At 53.8% G+C, this 19,433-nt stretch overlaps 1 protein-coding gene across 1 annotated transcript; it reads right to left on the bottom strand.

The window, feature by feature from the left end:
* Positions 1–8,205: 8,205 nt before the first annotated feature.
* Positions 8,206–12,797, bottom strand: CRYBB3 (crystallin beta B3). The gene is made up of 5 exons (XM_008686682.2): positions 12,723–12,797; positions 11,232–11,350; positions 10,556–10,688; positions 9,558–9,700; positions 8,206–8,437 (listed from the first exon to the last, which is right to left on the bottom strand). Exons 1-5 carry the CDS (start codon positions 12,795–12,797, stop codon positions 8,272–8,274), a joined length of 636 nt encoding a protein of 211 aa, XP_008684904.2. The 3' UTR covers positions 8,206–8,271.
* Positions 12,798–19,433: the final 6,636 nt, after the last annotated feature.

Here is a 19,433-nt window from a genome sequence, read left to right as displayed (position 1 = left end):
ACCAACCTTCAGTGGCCTTGAAATCACCTGTTGCTGGGAGTGCCCAGAGAGCCCTGGCGGCTTCCTAGCCACTAGTGCTCCCCAACGGGGGACATGGAGCAGGTGCCTGGGAACGTGGATATGGGGAGAGCTGGCTCACCAGCCTAGAAACAATGCTGAACCTTCACCGGTTTGATTCTTTCCACGTACAAACCCTCGGGTGCTCCTCCCTGGTCCCTAGCAAAACGAGGATGCTGTTGGACTGGTTCGTATTAATAGAGAGCATTGCCCGGGGCCGCCCTCTGTGCCAGGCACTGCATCAGACCACCCACCGTTATCTCTAAGCCCCACGACGAAGGAGGTTTTATGACCCATCTCCCCATTGAACAGAAAAGAAAACTGAGGTTTAGAGCACAGAAGTCTTTGCCCAAGGTCCCCGCGTCAGAAGGGGGTGGCATCTGGATTTGAACCCAGGCCTCCCAAGCTTTCCATCGGGGATAAGGATGAGAGAAAAAGGCGAGGCAAGCAAGAGAGGCGTTCTTACCAGTGACACCAGCCCCCGAGAGTGCCCGTGGAGCCCAGTCGGCGGGAGGTGGCATTTATACCTTCCCCAGGAGTGCCGGTGCCAAGACGGGTGATCGCTGCGTCCCCACAGAAAGCAGGACGAGAATACTGGATTAAGCCCGCACCAAAGCCCAGGTCAGCAAATGCCCACAGACATTGTGTCTCTGCACAATAATGTCATTAGCTTTGGATTCGGCCGCGCCAGGGTGGTCAGGCGGCTGGGCAAGGGGATGCCCAGTTTGCATGCATCAGCCGTCCGGCTGCCAGGAGCAGGGGCACGCTGGGTTCACTGGTGTGATCAGTCGAGCCCTGGGGGAAGGCAGACAGAGGCAAATCTCAGTGGCCCTGGGAAAAAAAACAAGGAAAGGAGGGTGGTTTGCCAGGGTCCGGCCTCCACCCATCCACCCATCCATTCATTCATTCAACAAGAATTCAGTAGGCATCTACTTGGTGCCAAGCTCTGGTCCGGGGTGTAGTATCAGGGAGGGGGTCCACCCCAGTCTAGACAGTCCAGGAGAGCTCCCAGGGAGAGACAGAGTCCTCGGGGATGGGGACAAATTAGCCTGGGAAACCAGACTGGGAAGAGAGTTCCAAACAGAAAGGGACCATGCACGGGGGCTGGTGTGTTATTTAAAGACTTGGAAGCAGGTTAATGTGGCCAAAGTATGGTAGGGCGCAGGCTAGGGGGCCAAGGTGGACAGGGGCCTGATCCTGCAGGCCGAGGAGGGTGAACTTCCCCCTGAAGACCCCGGACTGTCCCAGCACCTGGCGCTCTTTGGTTTCTCCAAACCTCAGGGGCCTAGGGTCCTAAGAGCACCCATTGCCCCATGGGCCCCTGGCCTTTATGCACATTTCCTCCAATGTGTATGTCTCTCTCGCAGGCAGCCTGGGTCTTGACCAAATGCAAGATCAGGCAGGAGAGAGGGAACAGCACTGGGGCTCAGAGACCAGGCTCCAGTGAGGCTTGCTCTCCTCCACCTTCCATGCCTCCAACAGACAGACAGACAGACAGACAGACAGACACACACACACACACACACACACACACATACTCAGCCATGCCGCTTCTGTCTGTAACACTTCTCACCGCCTGACACGACATTGCTCATTTATTTGCCATCTTCCCAAGTAGAAGGTAAGTGGCACGAGCGGAGGGCCACTGTCTGCCTGGTTGACCGTGGTTCCCACAGAGTCCAGTACCTGACGCAGGGGAAGTGCTTTATAGTTTTCTGGGGCCGCTGTAGCAGAGGACTGAGACTGACGGGCTTAAAACAACAGAAACCTGGGGTGCCAAATTGTGCAGCCTCTATGGAAACAGTACTGTGATTCCTCAAAAACTTCTGCGTAGAATTTCCTTATCCCTCGGCGATCCTACTCGTGGATATACAGCCCAGCGGAATCGAAAGCAGGTCCTCGAACGCATACTTGGACGCCCATGTTCCCAGCAGCATTATCCGCAGTAGCCAAACGGTGGAAACAACCCAGATGTTCCTTTTTTTTTTTTTTTTAAAGATTTTATTTATTCATTTGACAGAGATAAAGACAGCCACTGAGAGAGGGAACACAAGCAGGGGGAGCGGGAGAGGAAGAAGCAGGCTCACAGCAGAGGAGCCCGATGTGGGGCTCGATCCTGTAACGCCGGGATCACGCCCCGAGCCGAAGGCAGACGCCCAACTGCTGTGCCACCCAGGCGCCCCAACCCAGATGTTCCTTGACAGATGAAGGGATCCACGAAACGTATCCATAGAATGGAATACAATTCAGCCTTGAAAAAGGAAGGGAATTCTGACCCGTGCTAGAGCCTGGATGAATCCTGAAGGCGTGATGTTAAGTGAAATATGCCAGTAGCAAAATACAAATGTTGCATGATGCCCCTTACATGAGATTCCTGGAGTAGCTAAATTTATAGAGACAGGAGGCAGAGCGGTGGGTGTCAGAGGGGCTGAGGGAGGGAGGAACGGGGGGTTAGTGTTTAACGGGCTCAGAGATTCAGTGTGCGACAATGAGAAAGTTCTGGAGACGGATGGCAGTGCTGGTCACTTGACCGTGTGAATGTGCTTTCATGCCCGTGGAACTGCACACTTAAAATGGCTAAAATGGTAACTTTGATGTTATGTAGCATATTTTAGCATAATAAAAATAATGTCCTAAAAAGCCCATTCCCCAGAAATGCATCGTCACACCATTCTGGGGGCCAGAAATCTGAAACCAACAGGGCTCTGCTCCCACTGAAGCCTTTAGTGGGGGGACCTCAAAGCACTTGGCTTTTGGTGTGTCCTGAGCCGTCTGCTCTTCTAGACAACAAGCTCGATCAGAGCTGGGCTCAGCCGTGTCCGTAGCCCCAGTGCCTGCCTAGACCCAGCACGCAGTAGGGCTCAGAAGGTATTTGCTGACTGGTTGAATCAATTAGTGAATAAGAAATACAGACAGGAGGGGCGCCTGGGTGGCACAGCGGTTGAGCGTCTGCCTTCGGCTCAGGGCGAGATCCCGGCATTCTGGGATCGAGCCCCACATCAGGCTCCTCCGCTATGAGCCTGCTTCTTCCTCTCCCACTCCCCCTGCTTGTGTTCCCTCTCTCGCTGGCTGTCTCTATCTCTGTCGAAGAAATAAATAAAATCTTAAAAAAAAAAAAAAAGAAATACAGACAGGAGTGAAGGTGTCTTAGTGTGGACTTTACCAGAAGCAGACTTTAAGACAAACATTCAAGTGCCGGTCGTTTATTTGAGAAGAGATCCCAGGAAGAATCAGCAAGGAAGGGAAGGCAGGCAATAGGGTGTATCCATGAGCAGGTTAACCACCGGGTCTTGAAATGAAGTGGGGCCATGTGGCCAATGGATCTGGCTGGTGGATTCTGAGATGTCTCAGATGTCTGGTCATTTTATTGCAGACTTTCCAGCACTTTCTCTTCCATTGTCCTGAGATGCATCATTGCTAGAGTGTGAAGTCTCTATCAGCCTGGGCCGATGAATGACTGGGTGAAGAAGACCAGCATTAGACCAGCATTAGAAACGTGTCATGCAGCGAGAACTCAACCATTGTTGTTAAACCACCAACATTTGGGGACCGTTCGTTACCCAGCATAGCCTGACTGACACATGGAGAGAGAGGGCTCGGACCTTCCTCTCTGCCTCACTTTGCTACAAAGACGATAGACCTTCGTGTCCCCAAACACAGTTTGCTCCTTAGACACACAGGAACCAGAGCTAGAAGAACCTTCGAGACCCTCAAGGGGGAAAGTTCTCAACTCTATCAGAACCAACACTCCCTTCTCTTGACGGTCATCTTGTGACAGCCCCTTCGCGTTCCTGGACTAAAACTGATCCTATCATCCACCTACATACACGCTTTCAAAGTAAAGTCATCATAAAATGCCCTGACTGTCATATAAGGGAATAAGAAAATGAAATGTGTAATAATATGTATTTCAGTGTGGAAGGTTTGGACACAGCGATTATACCAGATGAAGTACAGAGGGAATTTGAGGTGTCTGTGCTACTCATCATAGCCAGGTCCGGGTAGGAAGGTGACATGAACGGAATATGCATTTGATATGCTCACATACTGTGAAGACTCGCCTTGAACATAATACAGAGACACTCGCAGATTGGCCCAGGGGGGATTTATCAGTGATGCCAACTCCACAGTCAATGCCGCATGGGCCCCGGGATTTCACCAAACAGGGAAGAACGCTTGGCAGAGCTCCCACTTGAGGATGGGGATGTGGGGTACCTGAACCCCGATTCCTGTGAGCCACTGCCTGAGTCATGGGATGAGTCAAACCGCCTAGCTGGTGTTCATTCCCCAGAATTCCCGCTGCCCCGGGCACACCAACATTGTAAGGTCTAAGGGTTATGGGGAAGCACGCAGCATCTGCTTCCGTCCAAGGGCAGATCAAAGACGTCCAGACTAAAGGCTGGGGAGAGGAGCAGCCGGCCACGGGAAGTGGCAAGAAGACCCCAAGAGAACCAGGGGTGGGAGGTGCATTTGCTCACCAAGGCTGGGGTCCCGGGAAAATACCCACAGAGCCTGCTGCCCGGCCCCCAAGAGTCCTTGGGCTCTAGTCCTGCCTCCAGGAGGTCGGCTCGCCCCCGGGTCCCCTTTGTCCGGTGAACCCTTGCTGCAGCTTGGATTCTCGCCATGCAGCCTAGTTGCCTTCTGCCCTTGTTTGCCCTGGCGTCCTTAGGACGGACCCCCGTTCTTGAGTAATTGGGAAGTCCGTGTTCCACACAACCACAGAGCTCATCTCCAGGGTCACCATTTCTGATGACGAGGTGGCGGATGAACTCTGACCTAGCAGGTCCTCTGTTTTACCCATTTTCTCAGCCCTTCCTGCAAATTAAATTCGTGTTCATACTCCCAACAACCTATGAGAGAGGTGATACTATTAGCCCCGAGTTCTGGATGAGAGCACCGAGGCACAGAGGGGCTAAGCAACTTGCCCGATGACACACAGCAAGTGGTAGAGCCTGGAAAGGACCCCAATGTGGTATGGATCAAGAGCCCCACTCAGTCACTCTGCCTCTAACCCCTTGACCATGCTGCCCCAACCTGGCAGACCACACTGCCTCTTGATGGAACAGGTAAAGTGATTTCCTGACCCTCACCCTCACCCCCATCACCGAGAGATACTCTCACTTTACTATCCCTCCCAGGCTCTGTCCCTGCAGAAGCTAGAATTTGCATCTAGGGGAGCTAAGAGTGGCCTTTTGGAGTTAGACAGGCCTGGGGTCGAATCTCAACTCTGCCCCTCCCAGGCTGTGTGACCCCAGCAGTCAGCACTCCTTCTCTGAGCTTCCCGGGCCATTAGGAGGATTGAATGGGAAAATGCCTTGGAGCACTTGCAGAGAGCAAGCCTCCCTGACCCAGATGGTTAGTACAGGTCTGAGGCTTTGGACAGTCGCTTGGACATCAGTGACCTCCTGGGTCCCCCCGGATCTGGGTCCGGTGGCACCCCACCTCTAGAGTCAGCCCAGTTACAGAACCCGGGGCCAACCACAGTATGGACAAGCTGGCAGGCAAGACAGCTTTGGAGGCAGACGTACTTGAGTCCCAATCCCACCACTCTAAAGCTCTGGCATTCGGGCCAATTTGCTTTGGGTCTCTGGGCTCTGTTGCTCCCTCTGCACACGGGCATCAGTGTCGCCTGTCAGCACATTAGAGATGACACCGGAAAGCACCCAGGTGTACTTGGCACACCGTGGGGACCATCGGGTGGCTTTTATTATTATTGTGGCTCCTGTTGATTTTTTTTCTCTGCCGTGTGTCCCTGCCCCTGATGGACATGTCGCAGTGTGCAGGGCTCAGGAGTGAATGTTCCAGCATCCACACACAGAGTGCAAACCTCAGCTCTGGCACTTCTTGTATGTGCGGCCCCGGGAAGGCGATGCCGCCTCTCTGAGCCTCCGTCTCTTCATCTGTGAAATAGGATGAGTAACGGTGACTGCCTTCCAAGGTCATCTTAGGGTTCAGTGACCCAGATGAGGTTCAAAGAGCCCCAGCGCTGGGTCTGGCATTCAGTATGGACTGATTTACAAAGCAGAATAAGGTCTCTGTCTGTGAGAGGGATGAAGGGGTGAGTCTTGGGGGCGGGGGGAGGTGGGAAGAGTGGGGGTGCTACCATCCTTGCATGGGGGGAGTCAATCCTACCTTTGGTCCGCCTTGTTGCTGGGTGTCCCTCACCTTCCACCCCGAGCCTGACGCCCCACCCAGCTCTCCCCTACACACCAAAGTAAAAATAATTCAAGGTGATTGCTCGGCTATGCATATGTATTTTTTAAATGTGCAGGCTACAGTAACTGATGATTGCTGTATTCTCGATGCTTTCCCGAGGCCCCTCAGGCATCCCACACACCAACAGCATCAGCTGCTGGGGGAGGCTGCGAGTGGCTGGGACGGGCTCTGGGCAGAACAGGGGAACGAAGTCAGGGAAATGCGCAGGACTGGCTCATGGAGTGGGAAGGTTGAGGGCAGGGAAGCACTCCCTTCTCTTCCCACTGGGGCCAGAGGAGACCCCCATTTATGGTTGGCACTGCCACGGCATCCCCTTCAGCCAGATGAAGGTCCAGAGGCTCAGAGCAGTCGCGGTCAGCGGTGGGAGGTGGGATGGGAGCTCGGTCCCCCAGCCAAGGCTGCAGAAGATCTCTGAGAGGTGGACAGAGCTACCGAGGCATGGAAAAGACACAGTCAGGGAGCTCACATGATCATGGCTCAGCTAGTGGCCTCCCAGCCGGTCTCGCTGCCTCCCCCAGCGCCCCATGGTCTAGACTCCGTTCTATAGCCAGAACCATCCCGTTAAGTCATGTCTCGCCTTGCTCGGACTCCCCATGGCTCCCACCTCCCTCAGACAAGAGTCTGTGGAGCCCTAATTACCCTGACCCCACTCCCTTTCTGACCTCTCCCCCATTCTCCACTTACTCCTTTCCAGACCGACTGCCTTCCTCGCCAAGTCTCCGTCACCCAGTCACACTGCTGCCTGGGACCTTCACACCCACTCTTCCTCTGCCTGGAATGTCCTCATGGTTCATTCAGGTCTCAACTCAAATGTCACCTCCTCAGAGCGGAGTTCTCTGACCACCCCCTCATCACCTGCCATCATAATATTGCACTTCCCTGCCCCATAGCATGATTAGTAGATTCTAAATCTAGTTTATTTGTCTCCTGTCTCTCTCCTAGAAGGTGAACTCCATGACAGCAGGACTGTGTTTTGTTCCCTGCTGTGTCCTCAGGCCTTGGACAGGGCCTGGCATTTGCTGAATAAATTAATTGTTGGTATACCATATGATGAGATGAGGTGACATGACGACGCGATATGATGATGGATGAGCGTAAAATGTGATGTATATAACGGATGGACTCCACCGGAGTAATGCGATCACGGTTGGACGGGATGGATGATGGATGGATCAATGGAGAATGGATGGATGGATGGATGGATGGATGGATCAGGATGGGAGATGGACGGGAGAGATGATGGATGGATGATGGATGATGGATCAATGGAGAGGATGGATGATGGATGGATCAATGGAGAATGGATGGAGGATTGATGGATCAATGGGAAGAAGGATGGATGGATGGATGGATGGATGGACAATGGAGGAATGGATTTGATGGATGGATGGATCTGGAATGGAGGATTATGGATGATGGAGGATTTTGGATTATGATGGATCAATGGGAGAAAACATTTATGATTTATTTGATGATCATCGAGAAATGGATTTTTATGGATGGATGGATGGATGGATGGATGGATGGATCAATGGGAGAATGGATGGATGGATGGATGGATGGATGGATGGATGGATGGAAGAGAGACAGAATGGATGGAAAGAACTGATGGATGAATGGATGGAAGGATGGATAGAAAGTTGGGTGGGTGGAAGGGTGGACAGAGAGATGGATTGATGGACGGATGGACAGATTGACAGATGGAAAACAAACACAAAATCAGTGCAAGATGTGCATGTGACTCTGCCTAAGACAACTAGAGCCTAGGGTATGAGCCCAGCTCACAGCTCCCCTTGTGGGTTCTCAGAGCCCTCAAGCCCCAGCCCCCTCAAGAAGTGACGCAGAGGAACATGGCAGGTGGGGGACCGGCCCCAGGCTTTATTGAGCAGATTCGGGGGAAGGGGGGACAGGCAGACCATCACCCTGGCCCTGGAGCCTCCTCTTCTTGCCTCTGCTGCCCCCCAGGGCGGGCCTGGGCCACTGGGGCCTGGGTGCCCTTCAGCTGCTGAGGAAGCAGCCTCGCTTGTGCCACTTCTGGTCCCGGATGCGGCGCACGGACTGCAGCTGCGGCTGGTTAGCGTCCCACTCGTTCCAGTGGCGGTACTCGCCCCGCTCGAACACGTACTGGCGCCCGCGGTAGCCGGGGAACTCATAGCCAACCCACCTGGCGGGTACCAAGGTCGGGTGAGGACGGTCAGCTTCCTGCCGCCAGCCAGACCAACCCTTTTATTTTTATTTATTTATTTTTTAAGATTTTATTTATTTATTCGACAGAGATAGAGACAGCCAGCGAGAGAGGGAACACAAGCAGGGGAAGTGGGAGAGGAAGAAGCAGGCTCATAGCGGAGGAGCCTGATGTCGGGCTCGATCCCATAATGCTGGGATCACGCCCTGGGCCGAAGGCAGACGCTTAACCCCTGTGCCACCCAGGCGCCCCAGACCAACCCTTTTAAAGCCAGCATCCGACCACGCTCTCTGCCTGCCTAAATTCCTCGCTGGCTCCCCAGTGACCTCTGGATGAATTCAAACTCCCTACCCTGCTCACAGGTCCTTCACTAAACATCTCCAGCCTCATCCCTTAGTCCAACCTCTCTAACTCTACTTTCCTTGAAGAGGAGTGTCTCTGAGCCCTTACACGTGCTGTTCCACTGCCTGGAGCATTCTTCCTTGTCGTATCTGTGTCCCTCTCCCCTTCCATTCATATTCTTTACATCTCAGTTTATATGTCTCCTCCTCCAGGAAAGCTCTTGCTGACTCCCCCGGGCTCAATCAAGTGCGTGGTGGGGACACCCAGAGCCCTGGTGTGTCCCCCATCATAATCCTGATCACAATGAATTATGGGTACCTGTCTCCTTGTCTCTCTAGCAGACTAAAATTCTTGAAGGCAGAGGCTGTGTAATTCTTGCTGCCCCCATACTCTGCACATAGAAATGCTCAGTAAAAAGTTGTTGAACAAATTGTTATCAGGGAGAGGTGGCACCTTTCAAGGCTCAACCCCAGATCTCAAGCCCATAGGGTGAGATGTAGTCACTGACAAAGGGAAGGTGATCTTAAGATTGCATTAACAGAAGTATTAAGCTTAGAAGGAGGGAGGTGATGTACTATGTACCCTCCTATTCAGGGTATACCTAGAGAACCACTATGTCACTTCTTACCCTGGTAAGAAGGACCAGGATTATGAAAAGGACCTAGAAGAGCAGGGCATGTAGGAAACACAGTGAACAGAGATTCCATTTGGAGCCAGAGGACGGGGCAGGGGCAGGAGTGGGGAATGGGTCCCTTACGTTCCGTTGATGGCCCGGATGCTCGCCACACGGTCTTGGAAGCCATGAGCCCAGAGGCTGGGCACGTCGTCATCCACTATTTCCATCTTGCGGCCACTGAAGGCTGGGTTCTCAAACAGGTGCAGCTTGTGATCTGGGCCATCCTGGGAGGCGGGATCATGGGGTGAGCCAGCTGCTCCCACACTCAGAGCAGGGGTCATGAGGTACAGGAAAGAGTCCAGTGACCACAGAGCCAGGCCCACCCCCAAGCCCACTGCCTGAGGGAGGGGACTCCTAAGAGGCCCACAGGAAGGATGGGGACTAGGGCAGTTCCTCTGAGCCACTGTCCTTGGGAATCTTAGAGCCAGGGGGCCATGAAACCGAGAGGGGGCCTTTCAGCTCTTGTGAAACTCCACCATTTAGCAGATAGGGAAACCGAGGCACAGAGAGGCTGCAAGGAGATAAAAATTAGCAATGTAGGAGGATTCCCTGTTTACTAAACCAGGTTCTGATGTGGTCTTCTTAGCTTTCCTCCCGCTGTCATCCAGGCAGCCATCAGTTACTGTGACAAGGAGAGAGGGCTGGAGCAGCCACCGAGTGTGGGGGAAGCAGGTGGGGGAGCAGAGCGACATTTAAAAGTGTCACTGTGGACAGAGTCCCTTCTGGGTGTTTGGAAAAGGCAAGTGAACTGGTTACTTTCTGAAGCTCCTTTCTGAACGTGTTGCTTTGAGCCCAATACTGGTCCGAGGCTGGGCCACGAGGCTCCTGATTTTAATAGGGTTACACAGGGAAGTGTCCGTGCTGTGCTGGCAAATTCAAGATGTGAACCCTGGTGTCCCACTCCCCAGCCCTGTGACCATTCACTAGCCAACTTCCTCTCGTCCCATGCAATCTTTTAGGTCAGAGATGAAGAGGGCCCTTCCCAAGCCAGGTCCCTACCAACCCTGCCCCCCAGCTGAGCTCCTGCTTGGCTGACCAGCTTCTAGGAGCTCCCCGAAGCCGGCAGGAGCTGTACTTACGATGTGCAGAGGCCGGAGGGACAGGAGGCTGTCACTGTGGTGGCTGTTGGACCAGGCATCCCAGCGAGGGTAATCCCCCTTCTCCAGGACAAACTGCTCCCCGCGAAAGGCTCTGCGCTCGAACGCCAGCCACCTGTAGGAGGGAACAGGCCTGGGTCCACCACTGCTTCTGCTGAGGGTGGGGGAAGGGCCCCCCAGCAGCTGACCATTGACGTCGAACCCTCCCTCCGATCCTACCGTGGACCCCTGGTCCAGGTATTACAGGAGCTCCTAGAACATACCGGAAGCTGAGACTCTGAGTCAGAAAAATCATCCTGGGAAAGAGTATGAAGACTCTATTTTATGTAGAGCCTCTGTGTAGGTTCTTAGGAACGTCCTTTGCACAATGTCCAGCACGTAGTAGGTAATCCAAAGACAAATTCCTCTCCCTCCTCCTCCTCCTTATTATTTTTATTATATTGTTATTATATAAGTGCGTCTTTCCATTCATTTTCACAAAAACTCTGTCTGAAGTGCATGCCACTGAGATCCCCATTTGACAGATGGGAAAACTGAGGCTAGAGATGGGAAGGCAGTCACTTAAGGCCCCAGAGCAGATCTAGGACAGGAACCCGGACCTCCTGACTCCCAGGAGGCTCGGGGCTGTGAGGAGGGGGCTGGGGCTCCAGGTACTCACGGCCCAGACTCCACCTGGATGGAGCCCACCTTCTCCAGCAGGCTCTCTGTCAGGTTGGGGCACTCGGCCGAGAGCTCGCACCGCTTGCCCTGGAAGTTCTCCATTTCGTACACGATCACCTGAAAGGGCAGCAAGCACCCTGAGCATCCTATGGGGAGGGAGGTTGGGCTCCCAGTCCCAGCCCCAGACCCCTCCCTGCACAGTCCCCCTTGGGCAGGGCGGGGAGATAACATCCCCTGGGCTCCATCCCCTCTGCCTTGGACCCCTCCGGAGCCAGCATCGGCTGCAGGCTTTTACTGCCCCCTCGTGGCCACAGAGGGCAACGCCTCCAGGAACCTCAATTAAACCAGGGATTGCAACTAGTATCTGGCAGGCCCCAGGACCCAATCTAAGAGAGTGAAATGACCCAAGGAAAGGAAATGAAGCCGCTTATGGCCAGGAGGCAATATGCGCCCCGTTTTAAACTTTTCAAGAGAGGCCAGAAAGCTCTATTTCCCTCAATGCGAAATTTCCCTGTGCTTGAGAAAGGAAAAGACCAGTTTGCAACCTCTGGGTTGCCTTTCACCTGTCCCTTGCCCAGAGAGGAAGAGGTTGCAAAGGAAGAGGACGGCTTCACCTTTCTTATCCACCTAGAAGCACAAACTGTCTTTGTAGAAGGTCCTTGGTGTACATCTGTTCTGGTCATTTTATAGAAGGCTCAGAAAGGGTAAGTCATTTGTCTCAGACTGCACAGCAGATTAAGTAGAAACACCAGGATTCCATTACGTGGGCTGGCTCTTTCCTCCCCCACATTGGTGTGGACAGGGCACGGCCACAGATGCCAGAGGAGCCAGGAAGGGCTGGCAGTAGCACCCACCTTCGTGGTGGGCCCCTGCCTCTGGGGCTTTGCAAAGGCCCTTAGAGTCCCTAGACCAGCCCTGTGCTCCCACCAATCGGACCCAGGGCCAGGCAGGCCTCTGCTTCTCTTCCTCTCTCTTTAAAGCCACCAGCCCATCCACAGAAACGCTCCTGTGCAGTTATCCCTTTAGTCAACCCATCCTCAGACCCTGTCTCAGATTAAAGCCCCCAGGGATAGCTCAGAGAGGAAGAGCCAACAAATTCCAGCTGTTGGAATTCTCCTCGGCGCCAGCTCTGGGGCCTGAGACAGGGAGCATTGCTCCCATTTTCCAGATGGGGCTGTTGAGGCCCAGAGAAGCCAGGGAACTGGACTGAGGTCAGGCAGAAGAGTCAGCACCGTGTCTCCTGAGACCCCTGGGCCTCTGTGCCCCACTGGGTCAGGCTGCATTTGCGTGACCAGTTCTCTTCTGCGGATGAGGACACAGAAGAGAGAAGATTCAGTACAAGCATGGTGAGCAGGGTGTCTTCCTGGCCCCCGATGGCTGGAAGGGCTTCTGCTCCTTTCTGGAGGGGGCTACCTAGCAGGGAAGCTGACCCTGAGGCCCAAGAGCAGCCCCAGGCCCACCGCCCCTGGTACCTCTCCCTGCCCTGTACCTTGTAGCTGCCCCCAAGGCCTCCATGGCTCTTGCCAGCGGCAGCCTGCTCTGGCCCTCCGTGCTGTTCCGCCATCTCCCCAGGAACACCTCTGTCTCCAACGAAAGGAAAACGAGTGAGTCACCAGGTTCCCCCCGGACCACACCACGTGTTGATGTGATTGAAGTCAAGGACAACCTACAGAGCCGGGCTGCTTATGGGACGTGGTCATCACTCATCGCACTCGATCATTCAGTCATTCAACAAACACCCACTGAGCACCCATCATGCACCACGAGGACTGGGACAGTCAGTGGGCTCAGGATCCCTGTTTTATAGAGGGAAACCCTGAGGCCTAGTGAAGTGAAGCCATTTCCCCAAGGCATCTAGTGAGGGAGCGGCCAGGATTGGGCCTGGCTCCGAAGGGCATGCCCTTCCTCTACACCCAACTGCTCCCGCCAAAACAGGGTTCTTCAAGCTCTGTGTAGACACACCACCCCTGGACCCTGGCCAGAGGGTGGGCTTCAGCGGGGTCCCTCTACAGGGATGTCTCCCACCTCCATGCTCTGGGCTAATCTTTTGTTCATTCATTTCTCTGTTCCCAAAGATTCCATGATCACCCACTCAGTGCCTGGCCTGGTGCTGGGTGATCAGGATGAACAGGAGACCACAGACAGGTGGGAGACAGACAGACAGACGTCTAGAGAATGCATGATGCGGGACTGGGTCCTGGGACACCTGCTGCAGCCCAGTGTCCACACATTTGGTTATTCATTCTACCTGCATTTGTAAAGCACTTAGTGTGTACCAACCACTCAAAGAGACACAGACACAGAGAGACAGTCCCCTTCATCCCTGTGGGGACCGTGACTCACAACACAGGCCCTGCGGGAGTCACGACGAGGTGGTCATGGGAGGATTCTCATGATCCCCGTGACACACAGACGCATGGGACTGTTCTCCAGTTTATCAACACACACACATGCACACGCATACGCACGCTCCTGTGATCACACAGTCACATCGCACCCACCGAACACAACCACCCCCCCTTCCTGCTCACACACACACCCCACACCCATTGCAGACACCCACGGTGGTCCACGAGGCACACACGTCTACACCCCACCCTGCTGGCAGGCACAGCTGTGTGGCCCTGCGTGCTCTGACCACAGGCCCAGTGATGCATAACCTGCAGGCTGCCCGTCCTGCCCATGCCTGGCTTCCGCAGCACAGACGGCTCGGTCCGGCTCAGGGAGAATTCCCAGGATCCTCGGCAGCCCCCAGATTTGCTCACTCCCCTTCCTCAGCTGCGCTTAGTCTTTGGAGGCCCCCTTCCCCAAGCACACGCCCAGGGGCTTAACCCTGGCCACCCCCCTCGGACACCACTGGGGCTTGGTGGCTGGGTTGGGTCCTCCCTCTTGGCTCCAAGCCTCCGGTGAATCCCTGGGCTGTGCGGGAGCCAGCCGTGCACGCCCCGCGGAGATCCCAGAGGTCTGGGCCTGCCAGGGCAGCCCGCGCCTCCCCGCCCCAGCCCATCCCAGAATGAACCTGCTGCCGTAGCCTCCGGAAGAACAGAGGGGCCAGCACCGTCCGCAGACTCAGTCTGCCTTTGCCAGCAGCGTCCTATTTATGGGTGCTTTTCGACAGCCCAGCACATCCCAGCCTGCTGAGGCAGCGCCCTGTCCACCCCATTCCGTTCGGGCCATTGCACTCCAATAGTGGGCCCAGGAGGCCCCAGCGCCTGTGTCCCTCCGCCACGGCCCCTGATGGCGTCCCGGGGGCAGACGGACCTCATCAGCTTTGTGGGAAGCCTGACAGCGCCGTCTCCAGGGCCCCCCAACTCCCTTTCTTGGGCTTCCTGGAGCCCAAGCCTTCCTGTTTGGGTGAACGACATCCTTGGAAGGACATCAGCCCTTAAAAGCGAGGGACCCCAGAATGACTCCATTTTCCCACGGGCCACATGGCCTAAATTTTAAGTCAGATCACCCTAAAAATAACCCCCAAATTGGGTTTCCACACGATGCTGTAACAGACCCAACAGAGGTTCATTTTCTTCGTGTAGAAGGCATACACAACGGACAGCTCCCATTTACTGAAGACCTACTGTGTGCCGCACACTGTGTTTAATCCTTCCCCAGCCCTCTTTAAGGAAGGGATTGTGACCCCCATTTTATAGATGGCTCAGAGACTGAGTTCAGAGAGGTGAAGTCATTTACCCGATGTCACACAGCAGAGAGAAGGAGGAGAGGCTGGCTTGCCCCAGGGCCCCAGATTTGAGCTTCAACAGAAATAAAAGTGATCACAGTAGTCACCTTATTTGCGACCCCAAAAACCAAACCAACAAACCCAAACAAACAGAAACCAGGAAATAAACCCAAATCAAAAACCCAGGCCCACGCATTTTTTAAGTATAGCTAATGATTATTGGAAGACTAAAATGAAGAGAGAGCCAAGGTGTGAATTGTTACGGAACAGGGTTTGATTTGGTTTGGTTGTGATTTTTGGCTAAAATCCTCCAGTGAGCCTAAAAGTCAGTTCACAGCGGCTGGCCTCTGGAAGCAGGTGGACCTGTGTGCCCTTGGGCGAGCTACTGGAGGTCAGCAACATCTGTAAATGGACAACCACGGAGAGATGGTGGAACAGAGCTCGGCTTGGGCAGCCACGTCCTTGGTTCCGTTCACTGAGGACCCTGCCTGCTATTGACAATTCAAACCCAGGGACTGCCTCTTACTGGTGACCACGGAACGTAGAGTTGGATTCCCGAAGTTGGACCCCGTAACTTGGAACGCAGCTGCCACCCGCTAGGGATCTAAGGGGGAAGAAAGAGGTGGTGTGACTTCCTCCCATCAGATCCTTCAGGATCCTGAGGACCTACTGTGTGCCCAGCACCTTCACAGGCCACGTCTCCTTTCCTTAGGCTCGAGTCCTGAGTATCGGCACTATTGCCATCTGGGGCCGGTGAATTCTTGGCATTGGGGGAGCCATCCTGTACACTGCGAGACACTGAGCAGCACCCCTGCTCTCCACCCCTCAGACGCCAGCAGCATCTCCCTTCCCTCTTTGTAACAAGCAAAAATGACTCCCGTCATTGCCAGTGCCAGGTGTCATGGCGCAGGGTCGGGGGTGGGGGGACGCACAGTCCACCAGTTGAGAACCACTGCCTTCAACTCTTGTCCACTAATGTCACTATCGCCAGCCTCATTGTGGAGCTCTGATGCTCAGCGATATCCCACAGCCGGGAGGTGGCAGAATGAGGATTCAAGCCCACGTTGAATGGACATCCTGCTTTGTCTCCACGGGTCCCCCTCTCCCAGGAGCCCAGCTCCCCCCTTCCCGCCGCGCGGCCCCCAGCTCAGCACAGACAACAGACCGACTCAGCTGGTGACGGGCGTGCATGCATGGCAGAGCCCATTCATCCACACACTGACACACCGAGTTCTTCAGCGCAACTTGCATCGAAGCTTTATTCGCTATTTCCATGGTCTGAATGCAACCTCTTTGTACATGCAAAGGTCACCCTGTTTAATGGCAGTTGACCAGATCCCCCGCTGTTCTTCTGTGCGTATGAAACCTCTTTACAGTTACAAAATATAAAAGCACTTGTAGGTACCCAATACTCTGTGAGGTCCCGGAAGCCCCAGGGGTTTTAACGTTAAAAATACAGGTTTTTCTAGATGAATTCTCCGTCACCCGATTAGAGATTCTTTCTGGGATGGGATAAAGTGCCGGTCGTCCGCCTTCTGTCAGAACCCCTTAGAGCTTGTGAATGCATAAGGCAAGTGCCAGCAGGTGGCGGGTGTGACTTTCCTACACACGGGACTGGAGTTTCTTTTCTACCGTGACTCAAATATCTCGGGAAGGGACTCAGAAGAAAGGCTAGGAAAATATATAGTGTATTTATATGTATTTCCACTCCTCCTCCCCTCCCCCAATCTTACAAGGTGTTTTCGGGATCAGAATCATCTGGGAGGTGCGTCGCTTCTAGAATACTGGTATGATTTAGGAAACAATACAGTACAAAATAGCTTCCATAACACAATATATTACTCCTGCAAGCCCCCTATTTACAGGATCTCTAAGGCTACGTGGAATGAGACCAGTGAAAAGCTCAAATTGTTCTTTAGACAACGGCATGATTTTTGTTTGTTTGTTTGGATTTTTTTTTTGGCAGGCGTGACACCACTGGAGATTGTCAAAAAAAAAAGGGCCAGTCTGATTCACGGAGGGAGATGTTCGGGTACGAGGTTGGAGGGTGACTATTTAAGGAGATTCCGGGGTGGGCGAGGGGGAGAGGCTGATTGACTTTAAGGGTTGACTTGCCAGGACCCTCAGGCTGACTTTCCAGAACACAGATTTCTGCACCCCTCCCTGCAGGAACCAATCCAAACAAAAGCAAGCAAATTCTAGAGGGGTGGGGGGGTGGGAGGGGATGGGAGCCAAAGGGGAGAGGCTGGGGAAGACCAGGCATACTCGCGCCCACCAGCTTTCCACGTGGCTCTGCCTTTCCAGAACCTCAGCTTGCCCAAAATCAGAACAGGGTTGACTTGTAACAGCTTCTCGGCAGAGCCGGGACTCATGGCTCCCTAGGTGGTTGCAGCCCAAGGTGGACCCCCTTCCAGACGCGGCATGGGTCCCGCCTGCTTCAAGCGGCTCCATGTCAATATTGTCCCTCTTACCCCGTGGAACCACGATGCCATGGGAGTTTTGCTTCCGCGTTTTAACATGTGGTGAAGAAAGGCACAATTGAGGCTGTAGGAGGCTTCCCCGTTACTGTAGTCACGTGTCACCGTGTAAATTAAGGGCGAGGATGTCATCGGATAGAGCTTTTCTCCTGCCTCTCCATCTCCCCTCGGGCTCCCCCTGAAATGCTAGTTCACAAAAAGGTTAGGTAATCTCACTTCCTGTACTAAGGAACGGGCCTGGGTGGGGGGGGAACCACAGGGATTGAGGGGGAGAAACAGAACTGGTGAGGGAGAGGCGGGCTCGACGGCGTTCTCCGTGGGACACCGTCTTCCACGCAGGCTCAAGTCACCTTTAAAAAAGCATTTAGCTTTGGAGGTGATCTGACCACACGCCTGGGGATTTTCAGCTTTGTGACTATGCCTAGTTCCTGGGGCAATCTGGGGGCATCATAATGAAAAAATGTACAAGCGTAAGTGGACAAGGCGGCCGCCAACACCGGGTGCGAGCAGCCGAGCTCTCCTCCGGGGGGAGCACGCCAAGGGTTTCCTCCACTCGCTCGCTCGCACAGCCTCTAAGCTCTGGGAGCTCAGGCCTGCGCCTGTCTATGCTCGCTCCTTAGCAATACCTAGAGTTGGCCTCACTTCCCTGGACGCACAAAAGCAAACACATTCATCTGAAAGCCTAGGACTTGGCCTGTCCCCCTGGAAAAGCTCCCATCTGATTGTCCTTTTCCCGAATCCTGGATAACCTGAGGCTGTCAGGTCAGTGTCACTCAAAATCCCCAACATGAAACAACGCGAGGCTTCGGTTTTGCCGGAATTTCTCTGGTGGCACCAAGGAATTCTCCACAACACTGAGTTTTGAGGCCTTGCCATGGGATTTTGTAGGCCAAAGGCCTCTGTTTCATCAGGCAAGGGCCATGAAGAAGGGGATCTAGATACAGGCTTATCAAAACACCAGCCGTCAAAATGCTGATGTGCAAAGGGCGTGTGTGCATGTGTGTGTGTGTGTGTGTCTGTAGACAGATTGTACATATAAAGGGATCTGCGTTCTGTGCAAGACTCTCACTTAAGGAGAGCCAAAGGCCCCCCAGGAAGGTGGGTTGGATGAGGGCAGGTGACTTGATTGCATACAAACGATTAAGGCATATTAAGTTAGTTTAAAAAGAGACAGATTTTCAAAGGCAGCCCCAGGCAAACTCAAGCAACTAACATACAACCACTCGCTTAGCGCCGGAGAGCTCACTCAGCTTAGAAGGAGGGGAAAACCAACGACACGCTTGCCCGGCTATCTGCACAAGTTCCAAGCATCAGTCACTTCTAACGTCGTTGCACTGAGCACAGTGGGATCCAGAGGTCAAGGGGAGCCTGCACGGAGAGGGTGACTCCTGACCCACTGTGAGGGTCCGCTCCGCAGTGGGGAGGTGAGGCTGCTCTCATCAGTTTCAAGGGGGCTGGACTTTGTATGTCTTAATCACCAAGGAATTAAATGGATTTTTGTTTCCAATCAAGGTGTGGGAAGTCAGGCAAAAGATCTCCGGGTTAATCTCATGTTCAAGTGCTTTTCTTCCCTGTTGGGTATACTTGGGCTAAAACATAACCAATTAAGAACTGGAGAGTTTTGCATGGTATCTATAGTCTCACTGAACAGAGCAGGTCAACTCCTACTGTCCAAGATGGTACCAGGGGGCCCTTCCCACCTGAAGGAAAGACAGCAGCCAGGAAGAGTTAGTTAAAACGTGAGGAGTGTCTTTAAAGGGGACCTATGGCCCTGGAAAGCCATTGCATCAAAATTGTTTTAAAACATTAACCAGATCTAGGGGCGCCTGGATGGCTCAGTCGGTTAAGCGTCTGACTCTTGATCTTAGCTCAGGTCTTGATCTCAGGGTCATGAGTTCAAGACCTGCGTTGGGCTCCACGCTGGGCACGGAGCCTACTTAAAAAGAAAACAAAATAGAACATTAACCGGATAAGAAGGAAAGGAAAGGGAAGGGAGGGGAGGGGAGGGGAGGGGAGGAGACAGGGGGAGAGGGGGAGGGGGAGGGGG

Source organism: Ursus maritimus, unplaced genomic scaffold (assembly GCF_017311325.1).
Source record: "Ursus maritimus isolate PB19 unplaced genomic scaffold, ASM1731132v1 scaffold_33, whole genome shotgun sequence".
NCBI classification, from domain to species: domain Eukaryota; kingdom Metazoa; phylum Chordata; class Mammalia; order Carnivora; family Ursidae; genus Ursus; species Ursus maritimus.
The sequence above is the reverse complement of the archived record's forward strand: the minus strand, read 5'-3'. Positions and strand labels throughout refer to the sequence as shown.